Source organism: Rhinolophus ferrumequinum, chromosome 7 (genome assembly GCF_004115265.2).
Source record: "Rhinolophus ferrumequinum isolate MPI-CBG mRhiFer1 chromosome 7, mRhiFer1_v1.p, whole genome shotgun sequence".
Taxonomy (NCBI): Eukaryota; Metazoa; Chordata; class Mammalia; order Chiroptera; family Rhinolophidae; genus Rhinolophus; species Rhinolophus ferrumequinum.
Genome location: NC_046290.1, coordinates 34,342,798 through 34,362,981, shown reverse-complemented (window position 1 = coordinate 34,362,981; position 20,184 = coordinate 34,342,798). Strand labels below are relative to the sequence as shown.

At 37.1% G+C, this 20,184-nt stretch overlaps 1 protein-coding gene across 1 annotated transcript in view; it reads left to right on the top strand.

Annotated features, from left to right (window-relative positions):
* The window catches only part of DHX29 (DExH-box helicase 29), a 43,154-nt gene extending 32,342 nt beyond the window's left edge, over window positions 1-10,812 (top strand). The window contains exons 22-27 of the mRNA XM_033110508.1: window positions 1,843-1,979; window positions 2,422-2,515; window positions 5,465-5,767; window positions 6,716-6,847; window positions 7,886-7,982; window positions 10,343-10,812. Coding sequence (XP_032966399.1) covers window positions 1,843-1,979; window positions 2,422-2,515; window positions 5,465-5,767; window positions 6,716-6,847; window positions 7,886-7,982; window positions 10,343-10,389 — 810 coding nt within the window. The 3' untranslated portion in view covers window positions 10,390-10,812. The remainder of the gene's footprint in view (window positions 1-1,842; window positions 1,980-2,421; window positions 2,516-5,464; window positions 5,768-6,715; window positions 6,848-7,885; window positions 7,983-10,342) is intronic.
* The last annotated feature ends 9,372 nt before the right edge of the window (window positions 10,813-20,184 follow it).

Here is a 20,184-nt window from a genome sequence, read left to right as displayed (position 1 = left end):
TAATTTTTTTGATTATTTGTTTGTCTTATTTGTTTGTTGCTACATATGGGTTCAGGGAGGATTTTATGAATTTGATCTCAAAGGCAAGGGAAGTAAAAGCAAAAGTAAATAATGGGACTATGTCAAACTGAAAAGCTTCTGCACAGCAAAAGAAACCAACAAAACAAACAGGCAACCAACCAAATGGGAGAAGATATTTGGAAACACCCCTTCTGATAAGGGTCTAATATCCAAAATATATAAGGAACTCATACAACTCAACAATAAAAAAACAAAAATCCAATGAAAAAATGGACAGAGGATCTGAAGAGACATTTCTCCCAAGAAGACATACAAACAACGAACAGATAATCTGAAAAGATGCAGCACAACTAGCTATTAGGGAAATGTAAATCAAAACCCCCGTGAGATACCACCTCACACCTGTTAGAATGGCTATTATCAACAAGACAAGTACATAATAACAAGTGTTGGAGAGGTTGTGGGGAAAAGGAACCCTCATACACTGCTGGTGGGATAGTAAATTGGTACAGCCTCTCTGGAAAACAGTATGGAGGTTCCTCAAAAAATTAAGAGTAGAATTACCATACGACCTAGCAGTCCCTCTTCTGGGTATCTACCCAAAAAACCCGAAAACATTTATCCGTAAAGATATATGTACCCCTATGTTCATTGCAGCATTATTCATGGTGGCCAAGACATGGAAACAACCAAAGTGTGCTTCGATAAATAAATAGATAAAAATGTGGTACATATATGCAAAGGAATATTACTTAGCCATAAGAAAATGTGGAATACTGCCATTTGCAACAACATGGTTGGATTGAGATTATCATGCGAAGCAAAATAAGTCAGGAAAAGTCAAGAACACTAACTTCTAATTTAATTTTTACCTAAATAGAATGTACTAACATTAAAATGTAGGAGGTTTGAATACTTGATGAGACTTTTTGAATATTTAACTTAGGTATACTATAGTTACTGTTTTGTAAGTGAGTTTGGTTCATCTAGACTTTTGCTATCAAATATCCCACTTGAAATATTTATTTAATTGAATACATAATGGATAATTCTTAGGAGGCTTTGAACCCCACAGACTTTAATAAGTAGAATGAAAAACTTCCTTTTTTCTGGGTTATTTCTCTGAGCCAGCCACTACCAGCAGTTCTATTTGCTCAGATGATCTCAGAATGAACATTTTATGCCTCTGTCTGAATCTCTGGACTCATCTGTCTGCGATTCCATTCCAACTTTATCAAGCTGTAGCCTTTTCTGGAACTGCAAATCAAGGGTGTTTAAAAACAGAACAGAGCAAGCATGACTTACTCTAGTCTCTTTTTCTCTAGTAGTAGAGATACTCACCAGCATTGTGTTGAGTCCAAAAAAATAACCTTTGCCATGATAATTTATCTGAAAAGCTGCAACAACAACAAATGGGTCATTATGTTATCCAAATTACTTAAAAAGATTTAAAGAGCACTGCAGGCAATGGAAATTCAGCAGGCTAAGAGTAAAGGTATTAGAACTATGATTCTGGGATTGCTTCTAACTGTGTGACAGACTACAAATACACAAACATGTAGGTATTTTTCTCTCTGATTCTAGTGATACTACCTCCTATCTCACAAACATGGCATAAAAGTAAAATTACATATCTAAAAGTTCCATAAAATGAAACTAAAAGCAGCTAAAATGAAAGTATGTTAGCTATTGTGGAACATAATAAATGTATTGAAAAAAAACATGCAACTTAAAAGTGTGATTGTTTTATGATTTGCTTTTACAAATGAGTTGTTAATGTGTTCCTCTTTAATGATAAATTGTTTGGATTTTTATGGACAGGCAACACTGGCTGCAGTTATGACAGAGAAGTCTCCTTTTACTACACCAATTGGTCGAAAAGATGAAGCAGATCTTGCAAAATCAGCTTTAGCTATGGCAGATTCAGACCACCTGACGATCTACAATGCATACCTAGGGTAAAGAAATGATCTGGGTGTGGTTAATAAACCTGAGGTTATTTTCTTTGTAAAATATTTATTTTTGACTTTCATTTAAAAGATACATCTAAGGTTTAAATTTATTTTTAGTTTACTTCATCTGTCAACGTATAATTAATTATTTTAGAGATTCATAGTTTTTTTATAGTCCTTCCTAAAAATTTATGAACAATGTATTTTGTATTATTGTATGTATATTACCTCATATTTGAAGTGAATAATTTACTGTTATACCTGTAACAGAAAAAAATATCTGTACTGTGGTTGAAATTTTATATACAATTGGTAGCTCTTATAACAAGCAAGACCCCTCCTGTTTTTAAATGATTATATTTTAATTAAAGCTTACTTTGGTTAGTACCTCTGGAAAAGAGAGTTTGAAAAGAAAACATGTTGAACTTTTGTCATTTTATTTATGTAGATGGAAGAAAGCACGGCAAGAGGGAGGCTATCGCTCTGAAATAGCATATTGCCGGAGGAACTTTCTTAATAGAACATCACTGTTAACCCTAGAGGTAAGTCTTACTACAACTAATTCAGGGCCATATGGTTCAGTAATAGGTTTATTTTGGAAAAAGAAATGCCTAGGATAGTGCTTGACACATGTTAAGGGTTTGATAAACATTTGATGAATATTTATAATTTTTTGTTTTGTTGTTTCTCCCAACAGGTAACCTATATGTATTACACAGTGATTCAAAATAGTATTGAATAATCGTAATGTATTTGGGAAATGAGTTTTTTTTTTAAAGAGGCAATATGATTTCATGGAAATAACACTAGCTTGGGAATGAGGATAGTTATCTAATCAGTTGCTCGTCTTAGGAAGCTTAAGTCTGAGTTCTTCATTTCAAAAAAGGAATCGAATGGGGATAATTTACAGTTCTTCTCAACTCTGAAAATCAGGTTTTTTTCCATTATTATGGAAACTATCAAACATTTATAAAAGTAGGCAGAATAGTATAATGAACTCCCATGTACCCATTTTTTACTTCCATAACTGGTCAATCTTGTTTTATTTTCACTCCTGTTATTCCACGATCTGCCCTTTAGGTTAATTTGAAGCAAATCCCAGGCATCAGAATTGTTACATGTATTTGAAGGATAGGACTCTTTTTTTCTTAAATATTATCACACCTTAAAAAATAATTTCCTAATGTCATTAAATATAGTCAGTGTTTAAATATCACCAATTTTCTTGTGTAGGTTTTTTATAGCTTGGTCAAATCATGATCCAAACAAGGTCCACATAAATTTGCTTGATATGTCTCTTAAGTCTCTTAATCTAGAGTTACGCTTCTTTTACTTTTTTCCTATTCGCCCTTTATTTTTTGAAGAAACCAGGTAACATATCCTATAGCGTTTCTTGCATTCTAGATCTGTCTGATCATATCCCTGTGGTATTGTTTAGCATGTTCTTCTATGCCCTATATTTCCCATGGAGGTTTAATCCAATTCAGGTATTCATTTTTTTTCTTCTTTCTTTTTTGGAGTTGTTTCCCTTTTTGTAATGTTAAGATTTATCAGTGGTGTCAGCCAGATTCATTCATCCATTGTAAAATTCCCTGTTGGCTTTTCATGTAATGATTTTAGCAGCCATTAATAACACTCAGACCCATTGTTTCATTGAAGTTACAAAATAGTGATATTCTAATTCTACTTGTTAGCTAGAATTGTTTCATAAAGAACTTTTCCCTCTTCAATATTTTGATACCCTGAGTTACAGTTTGTACAAAGAAATTAGGATAAATGCTTGAGTCTTTCCTTTCACCTAGCAGTTTTCATGAGTTGTTTCCCAAGTATTTCCACAGGTAATCAATGAATGTTGTTTTTTTATGAAAAAATTTTATGAACTTAGTGAGTTAAAGGTATTTGATATGTTTCAGTCCTCTGTAGATATTAATTTTTTGACACCCAAATTGTCCCCTTTGGCCAGTGAGAACCCCTTCAGGTTTTTCCTGAGTCCTTTTCGTATAACCTAAGTAATCTTTGATGGCTTCTTTGTTTGGGGTATGACAGTATGTTCAGATTTATCTTGTGCGTTTTATGCTCCAGGCTAGGAATCAGTCATTTTTCCTAAGAGCCCTGATTCCTTTTAGTGAAATTCTTTTATATTATCCTAAATATTAGCCCGCTGTATGCAGGGCATTGTACCTTAGGGCTGACTGACCAGCTTTATAAATCTGCTCCTCGAAAGGGAAACCTGATGTCTTTGTCTGTCACTCAGGTTTTGACTGCTGTTCAGGACAAGAATTATTTGTGTGAGGAGAGAGAGTAGAAGTATAGTTAAAATAAAAAGAGAAGTGGTCCTAAAATGCAGGGCTCCTTCATGAACACTTACCTTTTTGTTGTGGGTGTTTGGGAAATGGTGTTTAGTACAGGCATACTATAAAATCATTCAGAAAATAAACTTTGTGCATGTCTCACATAATTCCCCTATTCTAAGCTCATATTTTAAAAGGTTAAAAACTATTTTATTCCCATATAATTTGACCCATTACGTTTTGTGATTTTAAATAACTGCTGGGATGACAGCAGGGACTTCTCTAAGTGGAATGAACTTTGTCCTTCTCAAAACAGATAAAGGAATAAATTGAAGAAATAGCCACCTCTGGGCCAACTGACTGGCATTCAAGATGTAGAGAGCTAATCAACACTCCTTTGTCTCCATTCCACTTCCTCCCAACCGCCAAGTTGCCTCTTACCCCCTTCCTTCTATGAGCATTTTCTTTACCTCTCCTGGGCTGCAAGGTTTTCCATCTCTACACCAACCCTGTGATGTTACAGCAGCTGTCTGTGTTTGTTTGGTCTTTCCTCCCCTGGAATCAAGTCCCTTAAGCCCGAACTAAAGGAAATCCTAAATGTAAACGTCACCTTTTCATCACTTTGTATTTCATCACTTTGTATCCTGTTTGCTTTGAAAAATGCTCATCCTTCTTCCTGTTGTGTTTTAGCTGATTGGCACTACGAAGGGTAGAAAAAGATTTTAGGCAACAACTTTAGATTAAATGAAGTTGCCATTAATAAACTTTGTCAGAGTTCTGTAGGAAATTAAGATGAGATTCCCAGAGACAAATGAAGATACTTGCAGTCTAGGATCAGAATTCCTCTATAATTCTTCCTCAGTATTGTTCTCTATGTGACTGTCCTATTGATAAAAATGGCAAAAGGAAAGCTAATATTGAAGCAAATACTAAATAAAAATGTATTCAGGCACATTTTTATCGCTCTCACATTTTAAACATTCCTTTTTTTTATGACATCTAAAGTCTTGGGGTGGTAGAAACAGATGACTGTATTTAATCTTTGACTTCCCAGTATCTTTTTTTTCTCCCTAATTTAGGCTGTCGTTAACTAAATAATAATGGGCATCTTTCTAATTTTGATTGGAAACAGTGTTACTTGGTAATTTCTCTATTTTAATCAATTACGATCTTATCTCTTTTTAACATAAACCAATCTAGGATGTAAAGCAAGAGTTAATAAAGTTGGTTAAGGCAGCAGGATTTTCATCATCCACAACTTCTAATGGCTGGGAAGGAAACAAAGCCTCCCAGACCCTTTCCTTCCAAGAAATTGCCCTTCTTAAAGCTGTACTGGCCGCTGGACTGTATGACAATGTGGGGAAGATAATCTGTACAAAATCAGTTGATGTTACGGAAAAATTGGCTTGCATTGTAGAGACAGCCCAAGGCAAAGCACAAGTACATCCATCCTCAGTAAATCGAGATTTGCAAACTTATGGATGGCTCTTATACCAAGAGAAGGTAAAGTGTTCATTCTTAATTCCAGTATTTAAAGCATTATTCTAGAAGTCAGTCATAACAAGTTAGGATGCCCCAACAAGTACTATATTTGGTTCTCAAATTGAGCTGTTCATATTTGAAATCAAGATGTACATAGCTTCTCAATGAGAAAAAAAACAAACCCTCATTTCTTCCATTTAATGAAAAAAATATATTAAGAGTTCTACAGTGACCATCACCTTTTCTACTTGTAATAAAGGAAATTATAGCAGAGATGTTGTTTAATAATGTATCAATTCTCTGAGATTTCACTGATAGGTACTGTCTCAAAAGGGAAAAAACACATTTGCAGTTCCAAAGAATGGGGGGGTCTGAGGGGGCATGGGAGTACTAGATATGGTTTGACAATGATTTGAATCACAATGTGACCTAAGATAATTTAATAGCAAATATTTATAAATTACAAAAAAAGTCAACATTTTGAGTAGTAGCTTGTTAAAGCAACAAGGACCGTAATTTCAAGCACTGGCTTGAATAACTCCCAGCATGTCATCAAACTTAAATGTAAAACATGAGAAATTACTGACTGGCCATAGCTGAACATTGGTCTAGAAACCAGACACTTTAAAACTTAAGCATGATTTTATTTTTGCGTTAATTATTTAACAGCATTAGCATTATAAAATTGCTTATAGATCATTTCTTTTATGTTCAAGGTATATAATTCAGCCTTACAATTAATGTTAAAAATGCCTTTTAATAGTATAAATGAAATGCACAGGTGGTGATTGTGATTACTGTATAATTGACAAATTATGCACATAAGAGAATGTAAACATGTAGCTTTACAAAGCTTATGACTTAAAATATATGGAGCAAATTACAGGAAAATGTCCACATGAAACAAATGAATGAATTTCTTATATTTTTAGACTGTCAAATTATTTTTTTCTCTTTATTCCTATGCAGATAAGGTATGCCCGAGTATATTTGAGGGAAACTACCCTAATTACTCCTTTTCCGGTTTTACTTTTTGGTGGTGATATAGAAGTTCAACACCGGGAACGTCTTCTTTCTGTTGATGGCTGGATCTATTTTCAGGTACATGCTACCACTGATCTTGCTGATTACATTAAAATTTCTACTTCTAGTACCATTGAGGTGGATTTGTTTCAATTTTATTGGAGTTCGCATAATTTTTTCCTGTAATTTGACTTAAAGTAGAAGACTTCTTTATTTTATCTTGCCTATATTGTTTTAAATCTGTTAAATTAAAAATCAAATTATATTGCTATTACACCATTTATCATCAGTAACAATTATAGTTTGCCATGTGTTGTGTACTTCAATAGTTAACTTTACATGGATTATCCCAAATATAATACCCTAACAAATCTTTTTTAATTTCCTTTCTGTAGATAAGGCACTTAAGCTCAGTAAGAAGTTAAATAACTTTCCTAGATTATATGGATTGTTATTGGTAGAGCAAGATTTAAACCTAGAACTATTTGATCCTCAAACCCATGCTCCTTCCACTACATTGTGCCACCTATAAAAGAGGCATAGATTCGTAGCTTTAATGCATATTGTCGAATTCTTCGGAAAAATTAGACTAACCAATGCTACCATCAGTAAGATTATTTCTCTGTAACCCCTTCAACATTCACCAATTTAAATTAAGCAAACCTAATACATTCTCCTATAGTATACCATGATCACTGTTTGTCTAAAACTGGAGAGCTAAATTTTAAATGCAACTTAAAAAAATATATGCAGTTTTCACAAGGAGGCTGAGGTGGTAGAAATGTTCTATAACTGGATTGCGGTGATGGTTGCATAACTCTATAAATTTACTAAAAATCATTGAATTGTACACTTAACAATGAGTGAATTTTTATGGTTTGTAAGTTATATTTCAGTAAAATTTCATCAAATTTATGGATACTTAATTAGAAATTGAAGTTTCTTTAATTGAGCTTAGCTACAGGAAGTAATTTGCCTGTATTTTCCCCATCATGTTTTATATTAAGGTCAAGATGTGCTAAGGCAGATCACAAGGTATACATGCTTACCTTGATTTATTTAAACACATTCACACTCCCAGGGATTAACTTTGTCCAATTTTGTCCTTCTCAACAGGCCCCTGTAAAGATCGCTGTCATTTTCAAGCAGCTAAGAGTTCTCATTGATTGTGTTTTAAGAAAAAAGCTTGAAAATCCTAAGATGTCCCTTGAAGGTAAGTGTTTGATTATAACATAGATAGAAAACAGTATACTTTTCAAATATATGGTGATGGAAGGCAAACTGACTATGGATGGTGAACACATAATGTGAGATATAGATGATCTTTACAGAATTGTACACCTGAAATCTATGTAATTTTACTAACAGTTGTCACCCCAATAAACTTTAATTAAAAAAAAAATAAAAGGAAAACAGTATACTTTTAAACATTGGAGTACACTATACTGAAGTCTTAAATTTCAAGTGATTAAAAATGTTCTAATAAAATGTATTTAATGCTGAATTCCATCAGATTCACAGACCTAATTATTTTCATTATTCACAACCTAATTATTGTCTTAGGATTCTTTTAGTTTACTTTTTCCTCTTCTAATCTTCACTTCTAAACTTCTGGTCATTTCACAGAAAAAAAAAAGGACGGTAAACTTTGCTGCTACTTAGCATACTAGTAAACTGATAATACAATTATAGTAAAAAATAACAGTGAGGGATTTTCTGTGAAGTTCCCAGCATCTTTACCATTATCACAAATGTAGAGCTGTCAGTCTGTATAAAAAGTACATTATCCTTCAATAGAAATCTGCAATGGACATCTGAGTTTCCAGTTATCCTGATGCAGTGTTTCCCAAACTTGCCAAATCATTAGAGTCATCTCAGCAGTTGTTAAAAATACAAAGTCCGGAGACCTACCCCAGACATATTGAATCTCTATGGGAGAGGCCTGTGGCTGTTATTTTTTAATCTCTTTTAATCTAGAACACTTCCCTCTACAACCATCCTTTTTAAATGCAATTATTTTTTTATAAACTCGGTTATTTTTCTGGTAGAATTTCCCACATTCAGGATGTGGTTGGTTGCTTAATCGTGCTTTGATTTAACATGTTTCTCCATTTCCTATATTTCCTGCAAACTGGTAGTTATATCTAAAAGCTTGATTTGAATAAGGTTTTTAGAAAAACAATATTTTCTAGTTGTTGCTGTATTCTTCCCCTTGCATTATATCAGGACGCATTTAAATTTAGTTTTTCTGCTTTTAATGATGTTAAGAATTGATTAGTTGATTCAGTGTGATTGTGTTTCACAAAGTATCCCAGTTAATTCTCATTGTCAGACAAGTTGGGGAGCAACTGGTTAGTGCTACTACCCTGAAGCCTCGCGCTCATTGTTTATTTGTACAACATAATGTGAATGCATAAGCATTAAGCTGTATTAATTTTCCTATACTGATGGAAACTTAGATCGGGTCTTGAAATAGTAAGAGATGTGGGCTCTTAGGGAGTTCTGTGTATGACAATCAGCCTTAGATATACATTATATAAAGGACAGGTTGAACTCAAGAAAAATGAATTTTAAAATGATTTCAGTGTTTCTCTTTCCCATAAAAGAGAAAGCAGATGAAGCGTATATTCTTGACTTGGGAGGAAGGATGAAGTACATTTGTATCCTCTCTTCCTGGACTTCATAATAAAAAAAGTTGGGATATAATGCCGAGCTTTTGAAAAAGAAGTAACTCAAGTTGCTCTTGTGTTTTCTGTTACTCTGCTCTTCCTCAGATAAAAATCATGGTTCTTTTAAGACCTGCAATATATTCCCCTTGTAGCAAGTGACCTTTGTTTTCCGTTTTTTTTCTTTTTTTTAATGCCACTGTAGCCCCCAGGTACCTGTCAGGCCATGGGCCCTATTATCAGAGTTTCCCATTGCAACCACTGAAACCCAGAACATTCTCTTATTGATGTGTCTAATATAAATATAGAATTTCAGTCTTGCAGCCCTCATAATTATAACTATCTGAAGAGTGGAAGTCACAATATCAGAGCAACTGTTTAGAAGTAGCAGCAGGTGTTAACAAAACCTCCTTAGCAAATAGTGTTGCCTCTGTTACCTATTTGTCTGATTAATTGGTATTTGATTACTTTGTTGTGTAGAGAGGTCTGTCACTTCCCTATTGACACCTCTCCAAGAGCACTTCCCTGTTAAAATTTTTGTTTCCTTTTGACCAAACATGGAGAAACTGATAACAGTTCTTCTTCCTTGTCCATATTGTGGAAATCCTGACACCCTGAAGAAATAATTCTTTATAAAGGACTAACAGTTACATCATATCATCTCTTCAGGCCTTAGCCTACTTTTTGGCAAAATAGGTGTATAACTAGAGCAATAATTAAAGTAATATTTGTAAGGCAATAAATTATGTAGGCATCTATAGTTTCATAGTGAATATTGCTGGTGTTTTATATTTTAATTTAAAGAATCTTTTAATAAAGTATACCTGTTGTTTATATGTGTATACATTAGAAAATTAACTAGTGATGAATTTGTTCATGGTTTTGTTTTTGTTTTGTTCCCACTCAGATGACAAGATTCTACAGATCATTACGGAACTGATAAAAACAGAGTGATAATTGAAACTGAAATTCATGGTCAGCTGCTTTAAAAATTAAGATGAAAATACAGTCATGAATTATGTGAAAATACACCATCCCATTAAGTACTTCAGTACTTAAAATGTTTGTACTAGCCATAACTTAAAGGTGGCAGAAAAAAGCACATACTTTAAACATGTGTAATTTTCTAGTTCCTTTCTAATGATGATTATTCTCAATGTATTTGCCACTACGTTTACAATAAATTCTTTGGTATCATCCATGTTTCATACATCATTATCTGCCTTATGGGCAAGCCCTGTGTCTGTAGTATCTGTGACTTAGTGTTGTGATTCCCTGTGTACCCATCTCATTCTCTATCAGTTGTTTAGACCTTCTTGACCTAGAAGAGAAAATGAGTTCCAAAACCAGTTGTAATTAACTTTCCATGGAAAGGAACAACTTCAGAAGTCAGTTATTTAATATTTGATACTCTAAATCAAAACCTAAATAAGTACACTCTATTAATGGATGCCACCTATTTCAGTAATATTCACTAAGCATAAAGATGTAGTGTCAGGGGACCGGCAGGAATGGCTAATGCTACTGTGAGAAGGAGAGCTTCCACCATTTTCCTCATTCCTAAGCTTTGATATGACTGCCGTTGAACCCTTTTTGTACCCATAATTGAATTGTTAAGGTCAGTAACCTTGAAATAGTAAAGGATGCTTAGATATTTTTCAGTGGTTTCATTTGTTTCAGTTACTGAGGATCATTTGAAACTCGATGTTGATTTTTTTTTTTTAAGATTTTTATGGAGGAAAGGGAACAGGCCTTTATTGGGGAACCATGTGTACTTCCAGTACTTTTTCCAAGTTAAGTTGTTGTCCTTTCAATCTTAGTTGTGGAGGACGCCGTTCAGCTCTAGGTCCAGTTGCCATTGTTAGTTACAGGGGGTGCGGCCCACTGTCCCTTGCAGGAGTCGAGGAGTTGAACCAGCAGCCTTGTGGTTGAGAGCCCACTTGCCCATGTGGGAATCGAACCGGCAGCCTTCGGCTTTAGGAGCACGGAGCTCCAACCGCCTGAGCCACCGGGCCGACCCCTCTATGTTGATTTTGAAGAGGAATTTTCCTTTCATTTCCTACCAACATTGTTGAGGAACTTCAAATATAGTCCTGTGAAGACCAAATGGTAGAAATTGTATATGAAAGACAAATTATTAGAATTAGGAACCTACTCCAATTGCTTCACTTGTCATACTAGGTATTCAATATTGATTGTTGAATGAATAAAAGAAGCAGTAACTTCCACTTTATGTGAAGATAGAAGTAAAAATATTACAGCAATCTAATTTTAGGTTTCTACTTGCAGTGTGATAAGGGAATAAAGAACAAGGAGTCAAATGTGACTGTGGTTTGGAACCTCTAGCTAGTGCCATTAATAAAAATGGAGATGTCAAGTGGAAGAGATAGACTGGGTGCTGGAGGCAGTTCAATTTGTGCCATGCAGAGACAGAGAAGTTGTAGAGGCCTGAAGGTAGAACTAATGTTGATCGATGACTGTGTGTGTGCAAGCTAGTGCCAATGTTCTTTGTGTGTTACCTTATTTAATCTTCACAATAGCCCTATGAGGTAGGTAGTTCATTATTCCTGTTTTTCAGATGAGGAAACTGAGGCACGGAGAAGTGAAACAGTTTATCCAAGATCACACTGTTAGTGGCAGAGGCATTATGGCTTCAGAACCATTTAAAATTTAACCATTATTCCTTTGAAAATGTGAAACAGTGGCTCTCATCAGGATTAGGGTCCTAGGTTAGAGTCTTTCACACTCTAACCCCATGAAGTGATAGGTGATGGTTACCCTAGAGGCGATAGTTAAAGATAAGGAAGGGGAGATCACCAAAGGAGAGAGAAGACAGAACATAAGTGTGGTTAAAATCTTGCAGAACATTTTTCAAAGTCCATTTACTCCTTTCCATCTCCTCAGCCATCACTCGGACCCACAATCATCTTTCACCTACATCACTGTAGCACTCTCCAAAGTAGGCTCTCCCCTTCTTACCTCTCTCTAGTCCATTCTTTCTGTAACTCTAAGAATGATCTTTTTAAAAGATATCTGTTGCTTGGCTGATTAAACCCTTTACTGGCCTCCCGATGCCCTTAAAATCTAAAGTTCTAAACATGACCTACAAAGCTCTAAGTAACCTAGACCTTGCTTGCTACCCTCCAACTTTCTCTGCCGCTTCTCACAGTGCTCCAGCCACACCAGGCTCCTTTTGAAACCTAGAAGATGCCAAGTGGCTTTTAAAACATTTGCACATGCTGTTCTCTGCTGTAGTGCACTGTGTCTGGTTCTTTACCAAACAGACTTTATGCTGCTTTGATGCTATCTCCACGGACCGCCCTACTGACCTGCTCACTGACCACCGTTCTGAAGTGCACCTCCCCTTTTAATCACTCAACACAGTACTTTTTCTCAACATGTGCCATCTGCTTTTTGTCTTCTTTCGCTAGACCATATGCTGCACTGTGACTCACTAATGTATACTGAGCACAATGTCTGGCATGTACAGGCATCCAATAAAGGTCTGCTGAATGAATAAGCAAGGTGTGAGGAGGAACAAGGTAGGGTATTCTTAGAGAAGCAAGGAGGAAAGTTTCTGAAACCAAGAGTATTGTCAACATGCACTGAGAAAAGACTACTAGATTTAATAAACAGATCAACCTTGCGAGAGCGTTTGAATTAAGGGTGGCAATGAAGGACACTGTCAGACCACAACCACCCACACAGTCGGTGATTTGCTAGAAGAACTTACAGGACTCAGGCCATAGTTCATTATAAAAGATATACACCAGGATCAGCAAGGGAAGAGATGCATCACGTGGAATCTACACAGGGACTTCCTACATGTTGTGCAGGGTTTCTGCGTAGGGAAACCCACTTGAAACTCAGAGTTGAATTTTATTGGTGGTTCATCATGTAGGCACAAAGACCAAAACCTTAACTATCAAAATTCTAGACTCCCAGAATGAAAGCAGGCATTCAGTGCCTCAAGCAGGCAAAAATGTTATTGAAAAGTAAGGAACTTTTCAAAAGCCAAGTTCCCAGGCTCCAGCCAAGAGCCAGCCCTGCAATCAGGCCCTTCTAAAGATGGCAACCTGAGGCCTATGTTAACGCTTTCCTGTGCAGTCACAAAGCATAATTTTTAGGGAATAAAAACTAAAGGGTGGGGCACCAAGTAAAGAGTACTATTTACAGGTGTAATGAAGAAACAACACAAGAGGAAGAATGAGGTATTCTAGGATGGGAAGACCCTCATTGATTTGCAGACAAAATACCGTAGAAACTAGCAGAGAGTGAGGGTATTAATCAGAGGCACCCAACAAAAGACTAAAGAAGAATATAGGGAACAATTTGGAAAGGCTTTTTGGTTTTCCCCAACAGTGCTTAGTGGCTTGGGGAGGTGAGCAGATAAAATTGATAGTGGGTGTTTTTTTGCATTCAAGTGACCATGGGCTCTGAGAATGAGATTGTCTTATTGAAATGGTTGACCAAAAATGATTACATCGAGGCAAATGGGGCCAGAACAGGAAAACTGGGAGAGGCTCAGGAATTAGAGGTCAGAATCTAATCCGAAATTCATGTATGTTAGACTGTTTGTACCCTACATTTTGTTTTATGTCCTTTGCTTCCCCCGTCCCACCACTATTCTTTCTCTGTGATTCAGTTTAGATAGTTTCTACTGATCTGTCAGGGTTCATTAATCCTGTCCTCTGCTATATCCAGATGCTGTTAAAGCCATCTAATGATGGCCAATTTCAGATACATTTTTCAGTTATAATACACTCATTTAATAATTTTTGACAGGTATCTATTCTCCGTGAAATTCTTCTCTTTTTGTCCATTTTATCCATCTTGCCCTGTGTTTTCCTTAAAGTCCTTGTCTATTAACTCCAGTAACTGACTCATCTATGGATGAATCTGCTCCTACTGTCTGAAGAGTTTTATTAGTAAAACTGTATGATGACATATTGGAAAGGGTCACTTCTCTGGGAGAATCACAATGAATTACCCAAATGAAAAAGACGATAAATATGCCAGGAAAGGTGATTATTCACTGGGCTCTGGAGCAAGAAAATTGGAGGGTTTTTTGTTTTTGTTTTTTTAATTGGGGAACAGTGTGTTTCTCCAGGGCCCATCAGCTCCAAATTGTCCTTCAATCTAGTTGTGGAGGGCACAGTTCAGCTCCAAGTCCAGTCGTCGTTTTCAATCTTTAATTGCAGGGGGTGCAGCCCACCATCCCATGAGGGAATTGAACTGGCAAACTTGTTGAGAGCTGGCGCTCTAACCAACTGAGCCATCCAGCCGCCCCTGGAGGTGTTTCTTGAACAAGAAACCAGACCCTGATGAAAGGCCCACTAGGGAGGATATAATTTGAAACATAAACAGAGGAAATATTTTCTGTTGACTCACACAAGGCAGATTCCAGTGAAGAGAGCCCCGTGAAACATGCCACTTGTCCACTAGGATGGCCATTCTAAGTGTCAGGTTACAGTCATAGGTAAAGAAGACAACTTCACCAAAGTACCAGCCTGAATATCTAGGTGGTAAGTATGTTTTAGTTTAGACAAACCAAACAACCACGAAAAATAGGTCAAGGATAAGGGCAAGGCTTGTGGAAGGACAGCCTTAAAGAACTTCTGGAAGGGATAAACAAAGAGATTTTAAAGTTAGGTTTGGGTAGGCTGAAGCTCAGAGTAAGAATCTCTGAGGCCATATAGAAAGTGAATTGCTATAGAATTGTATAACAGCTAACAAGTAAAATTCAAACATAGAGACATCACATACTTTGAAAACAGTGACTAGGATGTATGATCTGGGGAGCAACTAAGAATTCCACTAACCAACCAAACTAAAATTCTCTAAAGCCAGGAGTCCCAGCAAGTAGATCAGGACAAAGTCACATAACTAGTTAGTACCAGAGCTTTAGATTAGAATTTGTAGAATAAGGAACCAGTGCTCTCTAAATGCCTCTGTTCCCAGGTTTCAAATATCAATTCTTTGGATATGCTTTTCCCTAAGTTTCCTAGTCAAGGTGCTTGTAAAAGATTCCTTCCACCTTACCCTCTAGTAAAAGAAAGAAAGAAAAAAAAGGTCTGGCCTCAGTGGGAACAGCTGGACTTTTCATGACGGCCATTCTGAATCAGGGTTGGCTGTGCATGTCGCTCCACAGGTTTTCCCTTTACCGACCCATTTTGATAAATCCAAAAGGTGTAGTGATTTTGGCTTGAAACCAATCATTTTGAGATACAGTATTCTAAGATAAATTACCTATAGCCCTCCAAAGGGCCACAGGGGAGCTATTTGTGTTGCCTACATAATCTCTATATAGAAGATAGGAGACTGATGGAGATACGCACACACACACTTACATTTAATTGTAAAATTTATTTATTTGCCTCAAATCACAGTCCACTGAAAGATATTATTAATAAACAAGTCCTATTCAGCTTGGTTGCACATGCCCTTTATTTTCCTCATCACCCACAGTCCCTATGGGCAAAGAACTAAGAGGAGTGGTAACACAGGCAGGCAAACTCAGCACCTCTGGAGGGGAAAGGGTTGAGGAAGGGCCAAGGTGTGGGCTGAAATGTAGAGCAAAAGGGGAGAAACAGCAGTGCACACCTGTTGATCTCAAGGGGGTTGGGGGAGGGAAATCAGCCCAGGAAAGAAGGAAATACAAGGTGTGAATGAAAAGAAAAAATAGTAGGCACAAATAGGATTCAGGGAAACACTAAACACTCTACTTATGAAAAAGATGGGCGTCTGGGGACATGGATAGTAGCTTTGCCCCGTTTGTGGTTTGGGACTGTAAAAGTTTAAGGTAGAGAGAAATTTTTCCTTTGCATCTTTAACATTAGCATCCTAACATTTTTAAATAAATGCCACCAAAGTAAATGTCCAGTACCTAAGATTAGTTGGTTTCAGGAAATCACTTTGGGACAATGTATGTCATTGTACACAAAACTTCCTGGAATGCTTAACTAAGTAAAGAATGGTATATAGATGTGATGGGACACACTGTAGCTATTAAAAATCATAATTTTGAAGGATATTTAATGATTTGGGGAAAATGCCATAATACAATGTTAAGTGAGATAAGGCAGATGGAACAGAGGCTATGCGATGCACTGGCCACACTCTTTCCTCTTTCAGGGCAAACAAGGAGACCATATTCCCTAGGACAGGTTAGGATCATGTGACTGGATTTCTCATCAATGGGAATGTGAACAAAACTGATGTGTCACATTCTAGTCTTAGGCAGTAAAGAACTATTGCGAGTTTGCCAAGCTGACTCTCCTAAACACATGGCTGGAAGCAAAGAACTTGAACCGAGGTGATTTGCAAACTAGAAGCAGCTCTGATCTCTAACGCTGTTGGAGGAAAGCTGACCAAGAGAGCTAAGTACCTGATCTGCAAGAATTTTGCTAAAAGCAAGAACTAACCTTTGTTGTGTTAAGCCATTAAGATTAGATTTAGTTGTTAGGACCATGAATACACTAGGATACCAAACTACATATATGAAGAGTCTAAATATACGTAAAAACATATATTGTGGTGTGACAATTAAGTTCGCGAACTTGTTACACCGTCACTAAACTTTTTTGATATCAGAGGGTTTATTCATTATAAATTTGTACCAACTGGACAGTTAACCGAGTTTACTATTTGGAAGTGCTAAAAAAGCTGCATGAAAAAGACCTGAGCTTTTCGCAACAATTCATGGCTCTCGCATCACAATGCACCAGCTGACACGACACTGTCTGTTAGGGAGTTTTTAGCCAGTAAACAAATAACTGTATTGGAACACTCTTCCTACTCACCTGATCTGGCCCCCAATGACTTCTTTCTTTACCTGAAGATAAAGGAAATACTAAAGGAAGACATTTTGATGACATTCAGAACATCAAGGGTAATACGACAATAGCTCTGATGGCCATTCCAGAAAAAGAGTTCCCAAATTGCTTTGAAGGGTGGACTAGGCACTGGCGTCGGGTGCATAGCTTTCCAAGGGGAGTACTTCGAAGGTGACGTCAGTGATATTCAGCAATGAGGTATGGAGCACTTTTTCTAGGATGAGTTCACGAACTTAATTGTCCAACCTCGTATGTACGCACTGTACATGTGTTTAGATATACACACAGGTAACTGAAAGAATACATACCAAAATGTCAGTGTTTTCCATTATAAAACTATAATATTAAAATTCTGTATTATGAATTTTTTCTGATTTTCTTACAATAAACAGGCATTACTTTTCTAATCAGGAATAGACAGTAAATGTTATTAATGAAAAAGTGCAGAATGGACACTGAATGAATACTGGTGGATGAACTGAAATGGAGCAAGGGGTACATGCTACTGTCACTGGCTGTCCTGGAATGCCTAGATATTTTAGGGTGATTGTACATCCCCAAAATAAGTCAGGCACATTCTCAAAATATGTTACTTCGGTGAATATAATTTTCAAAGTTCTATGTTAAACTCGTATTGCGCACATCAACAAAAATACAATCTATAATTGGTCTTTGAGTTGGAAATTGATGTTACAATATAGTATACAGCCAAGCACCGCGTCTGGAACAAAATAGATGCTCCCTAAATGGTTGACACATGTATTCCTCTGAGCCCATACAGAACAGCAGATATAATAAAAATACAGGAACGCTGGTTATAATGCTGAGGGAAACTGAAAACTGGTCATTCTCTCCAAAGGTACTAGGAAACATTGTTCCTGAAAAATACACCTTTAACATCCAACTTGCCACTTGGGGAGAAAATCCAGCCACTTCATCCATTCATTTCAAATTCGCATAGTTGAACACACTTAGAAACTGGATCCTGCCTCTCAACAGGGCAGCCTACCCTGCTACATGCTGAGTGCTTTTGTTAACTGCAGGCCCTCGGTGCCTTTTCTCATAAATTCTAAGAAACATATGACGAGGCGGCCCTCAACAGCTGCTCTGTTTTGATCTGCACCCTGTGATTTGACATCCAAGTAGGCGCCTTACATATTGTACCCTTCAGCCTTTCCCTTTGTTGCTTTTCAATAGGACCAGCTTTGGTTTACATTTGGGACAGGGGGTTATTTTGCCATGGTCTGAAGATACTAATTGCTGCCCTCTTTGTTTTCTGTGTGGTAGAGAAAGAAAAGACATGATAGATCTGCCCCTTCTAACAGAGAAGCCTGAGGTTATATTAACAGGATGCCCCAATGGGCATAAGAAGAACTTTCTGCAAGGTGGACCTTCATCATTTAAAATAACAACAATAATAAACACAGAGATGTATTAGCTTTCTCTTGCATTTGGTTGGGGAAAATCCATTGTACACAGTGAGCCTACTTCACACTCAGTCCTTTGCAGATCAACTCCAGAAAACAATTTTTAGGGGAATTTAACTAAACATTTGTAAGACACCCCCCCCCACCAGAAAATATTGCTCCCCAACCAATGACATATGAATTTAAGCAATGTTATGAAAAAATCTCACTTAGGGAATGGATTTGACAACATTTAAAGAAAAAGACTGATATTTTGACTTGTGAACCCTAGCAACACATGAGAGAATTCTCTCCAAAGAGGCATTCCTGACCATACAATTTAAAGTAGCCATGGATTCACTCTAAGCCAGCACACTTAAATCTCTGCATAAACCTTACTATTGTCTGACATTGTTTTATTGCTTTGCTTTCAGCCTCCCTGCTCCCTGCACTATGTGAGCAGGGACCTTGAGCATCCTATCCACTGCTGCAAATCTAAAGCAATGCCCAGCACTTCGTAGGTGCTCGTTAAATAATGGTTGCAGAACAGCAGAGACAGACAACTACAGTATTCAGGCACAGTGATAGTCTAGTAACAGAACTCCATAAAATCTTCCTTTAGTAGCTTGTCTTTGATCTGCTACTACATGTGAAATATATGTTTGCATCAGCAATGGATGGTGGACAGAAAGCTACACTTTTTAACAGGCTATTAATCACTGCTCCAAAACAACGGCACCAGCTTCTGTCTGTCCTCAGGCTGGCCTGCTTTCTGAGACCTCTTACTCCCAGCAAGGTTGCTAGACACCAGAACCTGCATTCACCAGACATTTTAAACTTGCCTATTCAGCAAAAGCGCTCTCTCTGAGAAGCTAAGTAAACCATCATTTACTTATATAATCGCCTCCTAAGAGGTGTTTGATTCCTACAAATTAGACACAGTCTGTGCTCATTACACTCCAAGTGGCTTCATACTACTTTTGGCCTTGAGGTCTTGCTTCCTTTTCCCCACTCCCAATTCTAGTTCAACTTGTACCTCCTGACACATACAGGGGCAAAGCAACTCTGCCTGCCTTGCGAAACCACACCTGCAGAGCGAGCCTCCAAGGTTTACCACAAGGAAGTGCAACCAGCTCTGACCCTATGGGCCCCTTCTTCTGCTGGGAGCTCTATCCCCTCAGCTTTGCTCTCCTTTCAAAGCAGTAGCCTGAGGGTGGACTGAAAGCCTTCCCTTAGTTCTCCCTTAGCTTTTAACAAATACAGGGATGCCTATCAAGACTAAAATCACAGAAATTCATTTTCAAGACTCTTCATAGGGAAAATGAAAAGCCTTTAACTTTGACCATATTGTTCACATCACAAATACAGCACCTAAATGGCCTCCAGTCTTGCCCCCTCCAGTTCATTTCCCACATAGCAGCCATAGTAATCTTTGAAACAAAAGACAGATCTCCTCTCCCCCTGGGTCAGGCCTCTTCAGTGGCTTCAAGGAAAGCTAAACATTTGAT